Source organism: Phalaenopsis equestris, unplaced genomic scaffold (genome assembly GCF_001263595.1).
Source record: "Phalaenopsis equestris unplaced genomic scaffold, ASM126359v1 Scaffold000374, whole genome shotgun sequence".
Taxonomy (NCBI): Eukaryota; Viridiplantae; Streptophyta; class Magnoliopsida; order Asparagales; family Orchidaceae; genus Phalaenopsis; species Phalaenopsis equestris.
In genome coordinates, this window is record NW_018164816.1 from 296,794 (window position 1) to 313,154 (window position 16,361).

The 16,361-nt window shown below is 33.7% G+C and overlaps 1 protein-coding gene across 1 annotated transcript in view; it reads right to left on the minus strand.

The window, feature by feature from the left end:
- LOC110026515 (probable serine protease EDA2) overlaps positions 1-13,316 on the minus strand; it is a 77,196-nt gene extending 63,880 nt beyond the window's left edge. Inside the window, exons 1-2 of the mRNA XM_020727481.1 lie at positions 13,279-13,316; positions 12,640-12,871 (exon numbers count right to left, since the gene is read on the minus strand). Of these exons, the coding sequence (XP_020583140.1) occupies positions 12,640-12,871; positions 13,279-13,316 (270 nt within the window). The remainder of the gene's footprint in view (positions 1-12,639; positions 12,872-13,278) is intronic.
- Between the last annotated feature and the right edge of the window lie 3,045 nt (positions 13,317-16,361).

The following is a 16,361-nucleotide window of genomic DNA, read 5'->3' on the forward strand; positions in this document are numbered from 1 at the left end:
CATGTCTAGTTTTCTAGGAATTGTCAACAGGAAAAATCCTACGGCTAGACCCTAGGCTACTAAAGCAGAAGAACTAAACCTCAACCAAAAATGAGGTCAACACTTACCCTTTGGTTAGCCTAAATATTAATTAGGGCTTAAATTCTAAAAGTACCCTTTTGCCCGTAAGGCCTTAACACCTCATAATCCATTAAATCAAACTCAAATAACTTGAAAATTTTATGTTACCCCGCTCATAGGTTACTTAAAACATCAGAGGAGAAAATGTGATTTTTTTAAATTTATTTAATTTTATAATTATATTTAATAAAAAAATAGAGATTTTTATTGAAAATTTAATAACTCGACCAAAACAAAGCTTATGTCATTACGAAAATTGTTGAAGGTTCACCTAAGTCAGAGGACCCCTTGGATCAATTTTCATGATTCTTAGAGGTTTAATTTAATTATTAGAATTATTTGTTTGTGTTGAGTATTAATTAAATATAAAATATTATTTGAGTGGAAAATTAAGTTTTATCTTTTTCTTAAATCTCTCCAAGTTCAAGGAACCAGAAAAAACAAATTTCATATTTTTGTGGTTTATATTTTAATTATTAGAATTATTTTAATGAAAATTTAAAAAAAAATTCATTTTAAGCTTTTAAAAATTAATATCTTGACTTAGAAAATTAGGAAAATTATTTTAATTGGTCCCAAGTGATCAGGAAGCCAAATGTGATATTTTAGTGTGTTTTCAAGATTTTGCAATTTTTATGATTTTTAATTAAATTTTCTTTATTTAAATACTTAAATATAGCTTAAAAATAAAGTATTTATTTTAATTCTACTTTATTTTTCTTAGTTTCCTTTGGTCATAAGGAGCTCCCAAAACCAATTTGGTGATTTTTTTTAGTTGTATTTTAATTATTATAATTATTTTAGTGTCAAAATTGTCATTTCACTTAATTAATTCATTTTAGTGGTCAAATTAACTCTAATTGACTTAAATTTTTTATAGAGAGTTCCTATAATATTAAATCACATTGGAGAATAATTTTTATTCCATTTACATTTATATTTACTCCAATTTAATTTTATTTCATTTTTAGTGATTGGTGATAATTAGGATTATTTTTAATGAGTTAAATCAAGTTTATAATTTTCCTAGGGTCTTCTGACCATAGTGAACCTACCAAATAAGTTTTATATTTTTCTAATCAATATTTTAATTTTTATAATTCTTTTACCACTTTTCTAATTTTCTAAGACTAGTCAATAGGAAAGTCCTATGGCTAGACCTAGGCTACTAAAGAAGTTTCTAGACCTCAACCAAAAGTGAGGTAAACACCATGCAAATGAAGAATTCAAATAAGAAAAAAACTATTTAATTAAATAAAAATCTTACATGCATCAAAAAAAAAGAAATCATTTCCAATTTTTTTTCTAACTAAGAGGGTATTTTTATTTTTCAATTTTGAAATTTTTATTTTATTTTTATGAATTTTCTACACCAAGATATGAATTTTTAAAGTTCTGGTCATTAAATAAATAAAGAAAATCCTTATTTTTTTAATTTAAACCATGTGGCACCACGCAATCCTCGACGTCTCCGAACTTTCCATGCGGCGTCTTCTGGTTCGGCGACGCTAGACACCTCAGCGCTGACTCAACCAGCCTTTTCATTCCGATTCTCCGTCTGGTGTGATCTCATATGTTTATCCAATACATGCAAAAATGGACAACATCTGCTCATCATCCTCAAATCTTAGCCTGAAAACCGTCCAACTTCAAAACTTAATATTTCTCTCGACACTCAACCAAATTAAGTGAGTTTTGTTCCTATCGACTCGTCTTGACCAGAAGAACATATTCATAAGGTTAAGAAATCCTTAAATCAAGTCTATAAACATGGAGAATTAAAATAATCTTGGTTTAAGAGGAGAGTTCAACAGTTCAATACCTTTGCCCAAGAGGTGTGGCCTTGATTGGGTGCTTCTAAAAGCTTGGGTTAAGTCTAGAGAAATCCTAGATGAAGCCTTGGGCTATCGTGAAATTCTTAGGTACGATTTCGACCAAGGCTGATTTGGGGTGTTGATCAAAGTCTACCTTAGGGTGGACTAGATATGGGGCTTTTATAGGGGATCTTCTTCTCTCACTAAGGGAATGGTGTGAGTGCAATTAATTTGACTTTGGTGGAATCTAGAGGGATGTCCTGTTTTGGGCTTGATTTTGAGCTCCAAAATTGAGCTCATGCAGTGGGTTTGAAGGCTTGAGGATGGTTGAAGGCTTGGGGATGGTTGGATTGAACTCAATGGATCTTTAAGAAGCTATGGGAACAATTTGGCAGAGTATCCCCAAGGAATTTCAAGCTCTCCCCCCTTGGTCGTGAAGGGTGAGTTTAAATAGAAGAGGCCAAGGTGGCCCTCAGGCCAATCTGAGGTGGTTGGGATTTTGTATAGGTGGAGGGCAGAAAGAATCCAATGTTCATTTGGGTTGGTGCCACTTGGATGTGTTCAATTTTTGGTTTTAACCATATGGGCTCTCTTGGCCATGGTATTTTCTAGCAGTCAAGGTGGCTGGCCGGCTAAGGTCAGTTCACCATTTGGTCAGGGGGCTCAAGGCTTTGTTTCGGTGAAGTCAATTGGGGTTGGTCATGTGTTAAGGTTTTGGATTAAAAAGGAATGGGGGAAGGGTCATTTTGGTTCAAAGCATGATTTGGGGTTGGGTTCCCTAGCAAGGAAGGTTTGGGCTGAAGGGGAGATTATTTGGCTCAACTTAATTAGTGAGGAGGAGTCACCATCCAAGAGATTGGGCTAAACATGGGTTAGAGTGTATCATGGGAGTGGTTAAAGATAATCTTAAGGGAGCTTGAAAGTCGTTTGTGCTCTTGCCATTAATATCTTGGTGAGGCGGCAAAGGCTCATATGGCTCATCTATGGCTTAGGAATGGCTTCATGGCTTGACCAACTTGCATGAGAAAGGATTTTTGGATTTTATGGGATGTTTTGATGAAGTTTGTAATGATACCTAATATGGAATGATTTCATCATGAATCTAAAACATTGGGAATGATTTTAATGAAATGATTGATGAAGAGAAAAATTGTCATGTGGGCTTTGAATTTGGGCTTTTGGAATTAGATGTGGTGGGCTTGGGCTTTTAAAATTAGAAGTGAATTTGGGCTAAATTTTGGGTCAATAAAATATTTAATTTGGTATAGGTGAGATGTTATGAAGAGTTTTGAAAAGATTTTAAGTGATTTTGAATTGAATTGGAAGGCCAATTTGGTGAAATTTAGACATAGGGTCAATTTGGGGATTTTGGGTTAGACTTGGGTTTCGGTGAAACTGAGCTTGTAATTGGATGAAATTGGGATTGTATTTGGTTTCAATTGGTATTAATGATTTTCATCATGATGAATTTGAGTTTATATTTTAAATTGGGTAACAATGGGATCACATTGGTGAACATTGGGGGTGAATTGGGGAAATTGGGCCTTTAAAGGCAATTTGGGGCTTTGGGTCAAAATGGGTCAATGTGATGGTTCAAAATTAAAATTGAGAATATTTGGGATGATTTTGGAATTTTTGGGAATTTTTGGAATTTTTAAAAAATTTTAGGTCATGAGGGCCATTTTGGTAATTTTGGCAAATTTGTGGGTATTTTGGGGATTTTGAAATTTTGGCCAACTTAGGTAGTTGGGAATGATTTGAGATGACTTTTGGACAAATTTGGGTGTTTTGGACAATTTTGGGAATTTTGGCAAAAATTAGGGCTATCGGGGTATTTTGGTAATTTGATAATTTTGGGCTAGGATGGGCAAGTAAGCCATGAAGCCATGTCAAATCGATAGGAGCCATATGAGGACTCATTTTGGATGCTCAATATGTTGGTCCTAACCTTCTTAGCCAAGAGCTAGGGGTTTAGGTTCATCCATATGAGCTTTCTAAAAGGAGTCACAAGACCAAATTAAGTGCAAGTGGTCTTAAGGTTTGGGGTATGTGAAAAGGTGTAGTGTGTGCAAGCTAGCATAACCAAGACCACACCACCCAGGATTATCCTAAGGCTTGACCATCCTATGGAAATTTTCCTTGAGCTCCCTCATATTAATCATACCTACTAAGTGCTAGAGGTCATGACCAATAGGTTCAAGTTGAGCAAAGAAGAGTGTAGAATTTCTAATGGTGAGGGTTTCCTTATAGTCCTCTAGAAATAATCAATAGAAAAGTGTTATGGCTAGACCCTAGGCTACTAAAGAGGAAAAACTAGACCTCAACCAAAAGTGAGGTCAACAATATGGTTGAGTGCAAGTAAATAGGGAAATAAACTTTGAAGGGTCTAAAGTTAGAGGACTTTATAGTGAAAGACTAAAGCCCCCAATTCATTATATTGTTTTAGGTTTTGATACGAGATGTTAGCCCCCAGGTGGAGGGAGAAGACGAAACTCTAGAGCGAGAGCTAGTATCTTCCTTACCTAGCCTTTCTTTAAGACTATTCAAACTTTAGATTAGCCAATGTTCTTTATAATATCTCCAGTAAAAGTAAGGAATATTCTTGCTCTTATTTGGCACAATGGATGGTGATATATGAGTCATACTCCAACTTCCGATGGATCACCAACTACATCTATAGAAAGGAATGGTCAAGGCCAACTAGTTCTAACTGTCTTGTCCCAAGGAGTTCAATGACTAACCATGGCTATACTCTAGGTTTAATCAGTCAATGCATGAACTGCATGACCAAACTTTTATTAACTATATGTTCAAAACCTAGGAAATGAAATTGTATTATGTGGGCGACTAACCATGGCTATACTCTAGGTTTAATCAGTCAAGGCATGAACTGCATGACCAAACTTTTATTAACTATTTGTTCAAAACCTAGGAAATGAATTTTTATTATGTGGGCATTCAATAGACTCTACAATTAGAAAGGTGCCCACTGACCAATTCTAGATTTACAAATCTGAAGTGTTGAACTGACCGAACCTGAAAATCCATCAACATTGACTAGCCCTATCGACACTAATAAGTTAGTCCACTCTAAATTCAGGTACGGTGTTCTGACATAGAGTCGGACAATTACTAACTCTAAGGCGTGGTTACATAGACATAACAGTATCCTAGTTTTACTCAGCTAAGGTGTCAAATCCATTGGGGTCGAATGTAGACCAACCAAAATTGACAAGCTCTGAAGGAAGGAACAAAACATCTTGTTAGTGTGTAATAAGTTAGACCGAGATAAAGTTTATTAGGATATTTATTTTAACTTAGGATTATCAACTTAAATGATTAATCCATCAAACCAACCTTGACTGGACATAAATTAATCAACCTAATCACATCTTGATGGTACCACATGGGGTGTACTCCAACTTCCAATGGATGAAAGCCAAACTTGAGGAGGGTTTGTGTAAGATCAAACTACATTTGATGAACTTTTTCTAGTGTGTGATGAGTATATTGGATGAGAGTAAGACATACCTTGACCCAAATTTACTAACTCAACGGATTAATGATTGTAGGAAGGTCAATCAACCTAATCACATTGTGTTGATGCCATATGAGATGTCTTCCAACTTCCAATGGACATGAAAAAGTTTCAAATAAATGGTTACGATGGGCGAAACTGAAAGGTACATGTGATTTATCGCACCTCAAATTTAATAGCACAACAAATTGACAACTAAAATTAGTCCTGACTAATTTGAAGTCAACCATCATGACTACATCATGATTGTGTCGCGTGGGGCGTGCTCCAACTTTCAAAGGATGAAAGATAAATTTCTTTCGGTGTGCGATATACTAAGTTGAGAAGATACTTAGCCTTAAGAATTGAGGTCTAGAATTAACCCCAACTGGTCTGAAGTCAGTAATTCTAGTCTCATCATGTTGGTGTCATGTGAAGCGTGCTCTAACTTTTGGACTTGAAGAAGTGCAAATTGGATTCATTGTGCATTATTTTTGTCTTGGAATTTTATTTGTTAGATTGATTTGTTGAATAGTTGTGGTCAAAAAGCTATTCCATTTTTTGGACAACTATAAGATTTCTAGCTATATTTGGATGTAGGACACAACGTGGGGCATTACACCTTATCCAAATAACATATGTGATAGCATAAGGATGATATCTTTAGGATTAAGGGAAATTTCGAAATTTGAAAGTCATGATTTTGATTGTTGTGTTTTGATCTGGCCAATTGGAAGGTTAAATTTGTTGAGAAACATACGATCCAAAAAGGTTATGTTTTCTACAATAAGGTAAGAGTCACATTCAATTTCATGGGTGAGAATGTAATCCATGAGATTGCATGCAAATAAATAGGGAAATGTACTTTGTTAGGCGCAAACTTGGAGTTTTTAAAATGACGGATTAAAATCCCCAATTTGGTCCAGTTGTTTGGAAACTAAAGCAAGATTGTTAGCCCTCAGACAAGGGAGAAGTGAGTGCTCTGGAGTGAGAGCCAATATTCTCTCAACCTAGCCATGGATTTAGGGACCAAACTCTAGATTAGTCAATGCTCTTTATGTACTCTCAGAGGTTAAAGAATATGATTGCTCCTATTTGGCACAATACAATTTTATATATGTATTTTAAAATAATTTTAATTTCTTCACATTTCATAAGCTTATTGTAAAGGGGGAGGATGCTTTCTTAAATTTGATCTCTTCATTTCAAAACTTTGTTTAGTCTTTATAAGTTTACTTTTGAAGTTTAGCAATTAGTTTAGTTAATTTAGTTCTTTTAACTGCATTTCCTTTAGTGCACATTAAATTTACTTTAGATTTGTCTTCCATACTTAAGTTTTATAGTTTGAATATTGTGTTTGACATTATAACCATAAGAATTTCCAACTCCTTAGGGGATTGACATTTAGGACTCCATTAGAGCCCTTTATTGTTTGAATGCTACACATACTTGCGTTATTATTACAGGTTTGACAACTTAGAGATTTTAAAAGATAAAATTATTTATACTGAATTGATTTATTAGAATTGAACTGCATATTTACTATTAGTTTTAGTCAAACGCCATCACATCAACAACGTTTAGCAGTCTTCATGAAATTGCTAATCTTCTTGGATCAATATTATCTTATTATTTTGATTTTTGCTTTCATTTTGGAACCTAACTGATGAACACTGCATAATCTATAGTGTACCACTTTAATAATATATACGCTTCCTTCTTGTTTAAGTATTGTAGTCCCATATGATAGAAAGATCTTGGTAAAGTGTGTTGTTCAAGAGTGTGAAAGACAAGGAACTTGACTTTATCTGGAGAGCGAGGGATTTATCTTTACGAAGTTTGTCTTCACGTAAGTAATCTATGAAATGACTTTGTTAATCTGAATCTTCCTCTTCTTGTGTTGTTGTGGGGAATCAATTCCTTGAAGTTTGATTTATTCAAATATTCTATTTTTAAGGGTGAGAGGAACCTTGGACTTTGATTGGAATATATTTTCTTCTATACGGACCATTTCTTTAGCTAATTTTGCTAAAACATCTGCAATAGTATTACTATCACAGGGTGTTTTTTGCGGAGTGAAAACTAGTATTTGTTCAAGTAATTTCATGGTGTATTGATAGTAATGTTGAATCTTAGGCCTTAATGTTTGATATTTTCTAGTAATTTGATTAATCATCAATCGCGGGTCTCAAAAAATCTTTATCTTTTAAACCTCCATTGTAATTGCTAAATGTGAGCCAGTGATCTGAGCTTCATATTCTGCTTCATTGTTGGTGCATGGATCTGAGAAGTGATATGTGAATCTCAACATTCCTCGACAAGAGTGATGAGGATTAGCTTGATTCTTGCTTTGCAAGGGATGGTTTCATGCAAATTAGCATCTTTCTTGGAGGATGAAGCTCCATCAAAATAAAATTCCCAATAAGGTTTATCTTGTTCTTTGAGATTTAAGATGTGTTCATCAGGAGATCACATTGAGAAAGGAGTTTGTAGGTAACTAATGTGCTGTAAGGAAGTCTGCTAAATCTTGACCCTTAATGACATGTAAGGGTACATAAGTTATATCAAATTGTAATGGAATCATTGACCATTTTGCAAGTCTTCCTGATAGTGTTGGGTGAGTCATCAAATATTGTAAATGATTGAACTTAGAAATGAGAATGATTTTTATGAGATATCATGTAATGCCTTATTTTATGGACTGCAAAAAATAAGGTCAAACAATGCTTTTAAATCTGAGTATAATTCTCTTATGTTGGTTCATTCGATGACTCAAGTAATATAATGGATTCTCTTTTCCATCCTCATTAACTTGAGCTAATAAGGTGCCAATAGATTTATCTAAAGCAGTAGTGTATAATATCAGTGGTCAACCCAAGATAGGTGTCACTAATATAAGAGGTGTCGTCAAATATTATTTTATGTTTTCAAATGCTTGTTGACATTTGTCATCCCAAATATATTTGGCATTCTTTTTTTCTATTAGTGTGGAGATTGGTTGACATATTACAGAGAGGTTAAAGATAAAGCATCTTAGATATGCATGTTGGCATCAATTTTTGATGTCACATGCGTGGAATGCCTGCTTGAGCACTATGAAACCATACTTGATGTATGTTTTGATTCCCATAGTGCAAGAAATCCATTTAAGACCCTCGAACATGTGTTGAGAGGCATGCAATCAGGTTCATTCTTCTAGACTCTGGCTGTCGCTTAAGTAAAGACCGACTGACATTTTTTCTGTCAGATGGCTTTGATCGGACCAACGTATCACATTCAGCACTTTGCATGCAAATTGGACTTAAATTGGCTCGACCATTAAAAAATTTATCCAGATATCCTCAAATGACAAAGTGGTCTATTTGAGCACATTTGAAATGTTGCTTTTGCCTAGGAAGAAAAGCTTTATTGTTGGGCTCCAGGTGCGAGTCAATAATATACAAATCAAGGCATTTAAACTTAAAAAAAATTAATTAAAAATCCAATATTAGATTACAATATTATGGAATTCCCTCATAGAGAAAAAAGGGGGCTCGCCATTCACGTGCACAAACATGCCTGCGGGTGAGCGATTGCGGTTGTGAGCGCACACCTGCAGATGCGCCTACGCTCAACTGTACACCTCCCTACACCCTGCTAGGCCACGTGCACACCTACACAACTCAACCAAGCACCTGTGCATAAATCACCCATCCATTCACACTTGTATGCAAGCTAACCCAACTGCACGTGCATGCACGCTCGGACGCACCCAACCGCCTGATCCCCGACATAGTGTGTGCATTCTTAGTGTGTAATTATTTCAATTTCAGTCTCAAAAGATGGTACCAAAAACTTGATGCAGCAGGGGCAGTGAAATGTTTAATTCTTAATTGAATATTATGTATCAAATAATGCTCATTTTCTTTTCACAATTTAATTTTATACACTAGGGATATGACGCGGTATCATTTTAAGTAATAAAGGACTTTCTTTTTAAGCCCTAAGTATCGATCACATGGGTAAGGCAAAAACTTTTTTATGAACTTAGTAAAACTTTACTTAAACTCCAAAAAATTATCTAGGAGATAATTTTATGTGTAAAACTTTACTTAAACTCCAAAAAATTATCTAGGAGATAAGTTTATGTGTAAAAAGAAGTAATTAATTTCTACAAGTCCTATTTCAAAGCTTAAAGAAAATGTTAAGTATTTTTAAACTAGTTAAACAAGCTTAAAGAAAATGTTAAGTATTTTTAAACTAGTTGAACAAAGAAGAGTTCAAATTTTGTAAAAGTCTTTCCCCTTGAAATGAGATCATAATCAGTGTAGAAATCAAATGCTTAAGGCTTAAATGAAGTTTGTGACAAATAGAAGCAATTCTATTATTTACCCTCTTTTGACTGTATAAAGAACATTAGCTAACCAAGAGTTAAGTTCCTAATTCTAAGGTTATTCTAAGGTTATGTTGGGTAGGGTTGGGTAGGTTCTAGCCTCTCACTTCAAGATTACCCATTGTGTCCTCTCTTTAGAACTAACTGATCCTTAAGTTCTAAAATCTAGATCAAATAGGTTAAGGTTCTAGTTTGTGACCCTAGAATCATAAATTTACACCAAAATTTACACCAATCAAATATTATCTCCCTATCTATTTGCACTAACCAATGGGTTGCCTTATCACCCAATATAGATTACCTTCGCACCCATGAGATTAATGTGATTCATACTAGTTGAGGAATACATAGCCCTCCTGGGTCATTATAGCTTCACTAAAAGTTTTAACATACCAATTTGCTAGATTGAATATGTAAATTAAGGACGAAGTACTAAATCATCACAAGTATGGAATAAGAGAAATCATAAATTCTAATCCTACACAAGATTATTTCTTATTGCAAGGAGAAAGATAAATAAAACTACTCAGGTCCCATGAAGATAACACAATAAAGCATGACTTATATTAAAATTCAGGTTCACACAATAAGCAAAACTCAAACAAGAATACAAAATACTTATCTTAAACTTCTCCCCAAGAAAATCCTCTGAAGTTCCTTTGATGATTTCTCAACTCTCTTTACAATTTCACTCCAAGACACACACACACACAAAATGCTCTCCCTCACACACACGCACACCACATCACACACACACACACACAAAAAGCTCTCCCTCACACACACGCACACCACATGACACACACTCTTCTCTTCTTTTCAAACACACTTCTTGGCCTCTCTTGACTCTATATATGATAACTCTCAAAATCCCCAAGAGTAACGTCAAATGCCTCTTCAATTTTTTTCCACATTCAATGCATAGTCATCAAAACCAATTATGGCCCTTAGAAACCCAATATAGAACCCTGGCGCAACCTTCTAGAAGCCCAATATAGCACCCTGGCGCCTAGGTGCCAGATTTTGGAGCCATGGCGCCGGGCTCATCTATTTTCACGTATGGGTCTAGCGCCTAGGTGCCAAAAGCTGGCACCTAGGCATCAGTTCATTTTGTGTTGCCTTGCTCTGATTGACCCCGTTTGGTTCCGATTTTGCTCCTTTTTCTCTAAAGTTACATCACAAAAAAAAAATGCAAAATTCCTTCCATTAAAGTGCAATATCATTAAAAATGAGGATAAAATGTATATATAAAAATAGCACATTTTTAGGCATGTCAATTCCCCCAAACATAAACATTTCTTATTCTCAAATAACTCATTTATTTTATAAACCAAATGCCTTAGCTTATGGTAGTGGGTCTCATTAGAGATTCCTATAATTTTATCCTATAAATTTGATAATGAAACTTTAGAAAAATTTTAATAACTCAAGTTAGAACTAAGGTATAAGAGTAACTAGTAGCCAAGTTAGGAATTCTGATTTTCTATTCATTTCAAAAATAATTGTAACTTTTCAAATTTAGGATTCCTAGAAGAATTAAAACATAGAATTAAATGAGAACTTTACTAGTAATGATTTGATTTGACAAATCTAAATAAGTTTACAAATCTAAATAAGTTTCTTCCTTTAAATGATTCATGTGAAGCAATTTTTAATTAGGCATCCTATCAAGTTTCTTCTTACTTTCTTTTTTTTTAATTTTTTTCTTGTTTTTTTTTAATTTTTTTCTTGCTTAATTTTTTTCTTGCTTTTTATTTTCTTTTAGGATCATTTTTAATCCTTTCTCTCTTTTTTTTTTTTTAAATTGAGGATTATTATATCTTGATCAGCCTTTAATGATTTTGAACTTTACTATTCTCCTCCTAAAGTTAAAAACTTCTCACATTTCTTCATTTGATAATGTGTATTAGTATAAAAATGATTTTTCATAGAATAAATTATTTTTAAAATCACATTTGATAATGTGTATTAGTATAAAAATGATTTTTTCATAGAGTAAATTATTTTTAAAGTATAAATCTAAGATTCTTAGTGTTTCAAAAATACATTTTTTTCTATTATGAATAGTAAAAGCATATTCCTATCCTTTTATACCAAACATCTTAACTTCAGAACTACCCTTTATCATTAGAACTTTTACTTAAGTTTACTATAACATTCATAGAATAAAAAATATAGTTCTCTAAAGATAGCACCACATACCACAGGTTATGATTAAAATACTTTTTAAATATAGACTATTGAGAACAAATAAAGTCTAGTTTTTAAAATTTTTTCTCCATCCCCCAAACTTAATTTCTTAAACACATCAAAACATTTTACTACAAAATAAGTATGATGAAAGAAAAATTTAACATAATTCTTATTTATAAAAGGGTTATACACATGAAAATCGTGCAGGTACAATTAGTAAAAATAGGTGTGTGTGTGTGTGTGTGTGTAGCAGTAATAGATCTCAAATCAATAGGTATAGCATAAAAATTTCAGAGTAAAAGAACTACTCTAACACACAGAAAATGTTATATATAATTTGGAGCAAAAAGTAAAATAGTGCAGTAACAACTAAAAGGTCCAGAATCTACAACTGTAGTAACATAAATAACATAATGTCTAGTACAATCAAGTTTCTAAAAGTTAGCAACAATTAATGAAAGTAAACACTATTAAACTCAAAATCACTACTCTAAAAGTTAGCAACAATTAATGAAAGTAAACACTACTAGACTCAAAATCACTACTCCTCCTCACCACCACCACCACCACCACCATCATCATAATCATCATCATCCTCATCCATAGCCTTGCGGCATTCAAACATAGGATAATGATGATATGAGAGAAACTCCACACTCCAATCTCTTTTCAGGAAGCTCACGGGGAATGTTGAAATTAGCCTCATAATCACTTTTCTGTTTCAAATATTGTTCCAAAAGTTCCCATAGATCTTCATTATCCCACATTTGAGACTGTACAAAAGTAATATCATTCTGATGCTCTTGATAGTGATCACAAATTTCTTCCCAATTAGCAGAAAGTGGAGCAGCAACACTAGAAGTAGAAGGTCAAGAGGTAGAGGTCAAAAGAATATTTGAAGATTGACCTTTAGAACCAAGTGTAGCATGATTTCCATATATACCCACATTATCCTTATCAATAGGCTTTAGTGGATGTAATAACTCCTCCCAAACTTCAAAATTAATTCCATATCGTTTGCGTATAGTAAAGTTGAGTGATGGGTAACCCAAACCTGCAGTGGAACCTCCAATAGAAGAACTAATGATGGACTTGTAGATGAGATAGCCAATGTCAATACGTTTTATCTTTTGAATGCAGTTGTTCAAAGTGGTTCTCTTCCATGTTACTTCACTTATATGGTTCATAGGAAGAAGTCGGATAGATATAAAATAGTGTCATGCCTTAGATGGAGCATTGAGCATGGAAGAAGAAAAAATTACCTTGTGGTCATTCTTAATTTTCCAAACTCCACGCCCATCGGTCAAAAATGTAATAATCTCGTCAAGCCCCACATCAGTAGGAACAAATTTAGAATAAAAGCAATTTGGTAAACTATGCAACAGGTATAATGTGTTGATCCGATCAGAAGTAAACTCAACTTTATGCTCCTGAAAAAATACCACATCATCAGATGCTTATGAGAATTTTGCATAAAACTCTCAAACATTTGAAATAACTGATATAACAGTAAAGTAGAAGAGACTTTTCCAGTGACGTGCTACAATCAAATTCTTTACATCACCTCCAGGACGTGAAAAGTTTTGTTCAATAATAAACTTCTTTAATGAAAGTAAATCATTGTACTAATCTTGTGCTTTTAAACTTGTAAATTTTCTTTGATAAAAAACCTCCTTCCCCTTTAATCTCTTTATTTTAGGAGCCATTTCAAAATCTAATAAAAATTTAAATAAATTCTAAATATAAGTTCTAAATGCTCCTACAAGCATTTTCCAAGCAAACAAGCTGTCCACCATGGATTTTTTTTCACAATTTCTCCAAATTTTCAAATTTTTGGCATCTTCATAATTTGGAAGAAATCAATGGTGAAAGAAAAAAATTTTTTAGGCAAGGTGTAGATCTTACCCAGAGAAGAAATAATCCAAAATATGTAGGCCCTAAATCCACAAGATTCGCAAGGTAGGAGAAGCCCTAAGGTGCACCGGCAAAGAATAGGAGGAAGAAGAAGATGCTCGAGCAGAAAAATGGCATTGAACTCGCAATTTTCATGGTTTTAGAGGGAAAACTAGAGGTTCTGCTAGTTCGGCGCCTAGGCGCTGGATTTGGATCTTAGGCACCCTGCATCTCAGGTAGCTGGCGCTTAGGTGCCAAGGTTCAGCACCTAAGCGCCAGTGCCCAGATTTTGTGTATTCAGATTTTTAATTAAAATAAAACCAAAACTAAGGCCTCTCAACCCTAATTTACTCAATTCAACATCATTTTAATAATCAATCCTCTTCTAAACTTATCCCAACTTCTATTTACATAAGTACTAGATTCCACAAATATGAACAATCCAAATGATTCAAGCCCACTAACATGACAAATCAAATTCACAAACTTAATATTAACACACTAACATAAACATTAGTTTGATACAAACCAACATATATCAATTCCAAATAGACTTAATTAAGCAAATACAGACACACAAGCACCTACAAATTAGAAGTTGCATTAAATCAAACACACAGAAATATCAGAGCTCCACACATAGCACCCACTACTAGTAATCATTAAAACTTTTATCCTCTACATTCTCATTTATGATCTTTTGGTGCACAAACAAATTATAAAATGAAAAGTTAAGAAATTCTTTTGCAGATCTTTCTCCGATAATCATTAAAACTTTTATCCTCTACATTCTCATTTATCATCTTTTGGTGCACAAACAAATTATAAAATGAAAGGTTAAGAAATTCTTTTGCAGATCTTTCTCTGATCCAGTTGTTCTTCTGATACATCCTTATTAACGCCTCCTAGAAATTTATAGCATGATCAAATTGAGGCTTCATCTACCAATTCAGATGATCAAACTGATAGGAGACATTGCTAATTTTAGTTTAAATAGTTACCATATCCTCTTTATTTTTTTTTATCTTTTCAGCAATTCCTTCAATGCTCAATGCAATAAATCCATTGTAGTAAGTCTAGGCATCTTTGTTTGATGAATTTCTTTCTATTAAATACCACAGTATTTCTACTTTCCATATATCATGAAGCCATAGTCTCTAAAAGAAGAAAAATTGCTTCTTGCACTCATTTCCTCCTCCTAAATGCTCTCACACACCTAGAAGATGACGTCAAGTGATCACCACACGAGTTTATGGCGGTTTTAAAAGGTAATTGCCAGTTTAAACCATAAAGAGGTAGTTTATTAGTGGGTTTTTGAACTATGGTGCATATGTGCCAGATTTTGGTGCTTAGGCGCTGGTCTTATCGTAAACTGGCGCTTAGGCACCAAGTTTTGACACCTAGGCGCCAGTGCCTAAATGAGCACCGCTTAGCCTTAGGACCAATTAACACATATCAATCTCATTTTTTATCATTAAATTAGAGTTTAGAGCCTCCTCTAATAAATTAGTTCTCATTACTACAAAATACGGTCAATAAAACAACAAAAATCAATCCACACAGATAACCATGGGTTGCTTCTCACGAAGTGTTTGGTTTAACATTGTCAGCCCGATGTATCCAATGTTTACTCTGGCTGACCCAACATCAGGACTTTATCATATAAATTCTTGTTTCCACTTAAATAAGATTTCAATCCGTGTTTGTTTACTTTAAATATTCGTTCAATTTTTGGATCTTTAATGTCCACAACACCAAAAGGATAGAATTTTGTTACAATAAATGGCCTCGACCACTTGGACTTAAGTTTTTCAATAAATAATTTTAATCTATATTATATAGTAAAACTTCTTGTCCAGGTTCAAAATCTTTTCTCAAAATCTTTCGATCGTGCCAAACTTTCATCTTTTCCTTCCATTTTTTTGCATTTTCATAAGATTCATTTCTAATCTCCCCAAGCTCATTTAATTACAATAATCTGTTCTCGTCTACATTTCTAATCTCCTCAAGCTCATTTAATTACAATAATCGGTTCTCGTCTAACTTCTGCAAATTATAATTACATTCCTTAATGGCCTAATAAGCTTTATGCTCTAGTTCAACTAACAAGTAGAAAACCTTTCTAAATATGAACCTATATAGTGACATTCCTATAGAAGTTTCATAAGCAGCTCTATAGGCCCACAATGTATAATTAAGTGTCGTAGATCAATCTCTTCTATTAGGATTTACAGTCTTATCTAATATTCTCTTAATTTCACAGTTGGACATTTCAGTTAGACCACTGGTCTGAGGATTATGTGCTGTGGCAATTCTATGTTTAATTCAATATCTCTTAGTTAATGTATCAATTCTTATATTTTTAAAATCACTTACTCCATCTGTAATGATCACTCTTGGCACTCTGAATCTAGTAAAAATATTTTTCTTTAAAAATTTAGCAATGTTTTGA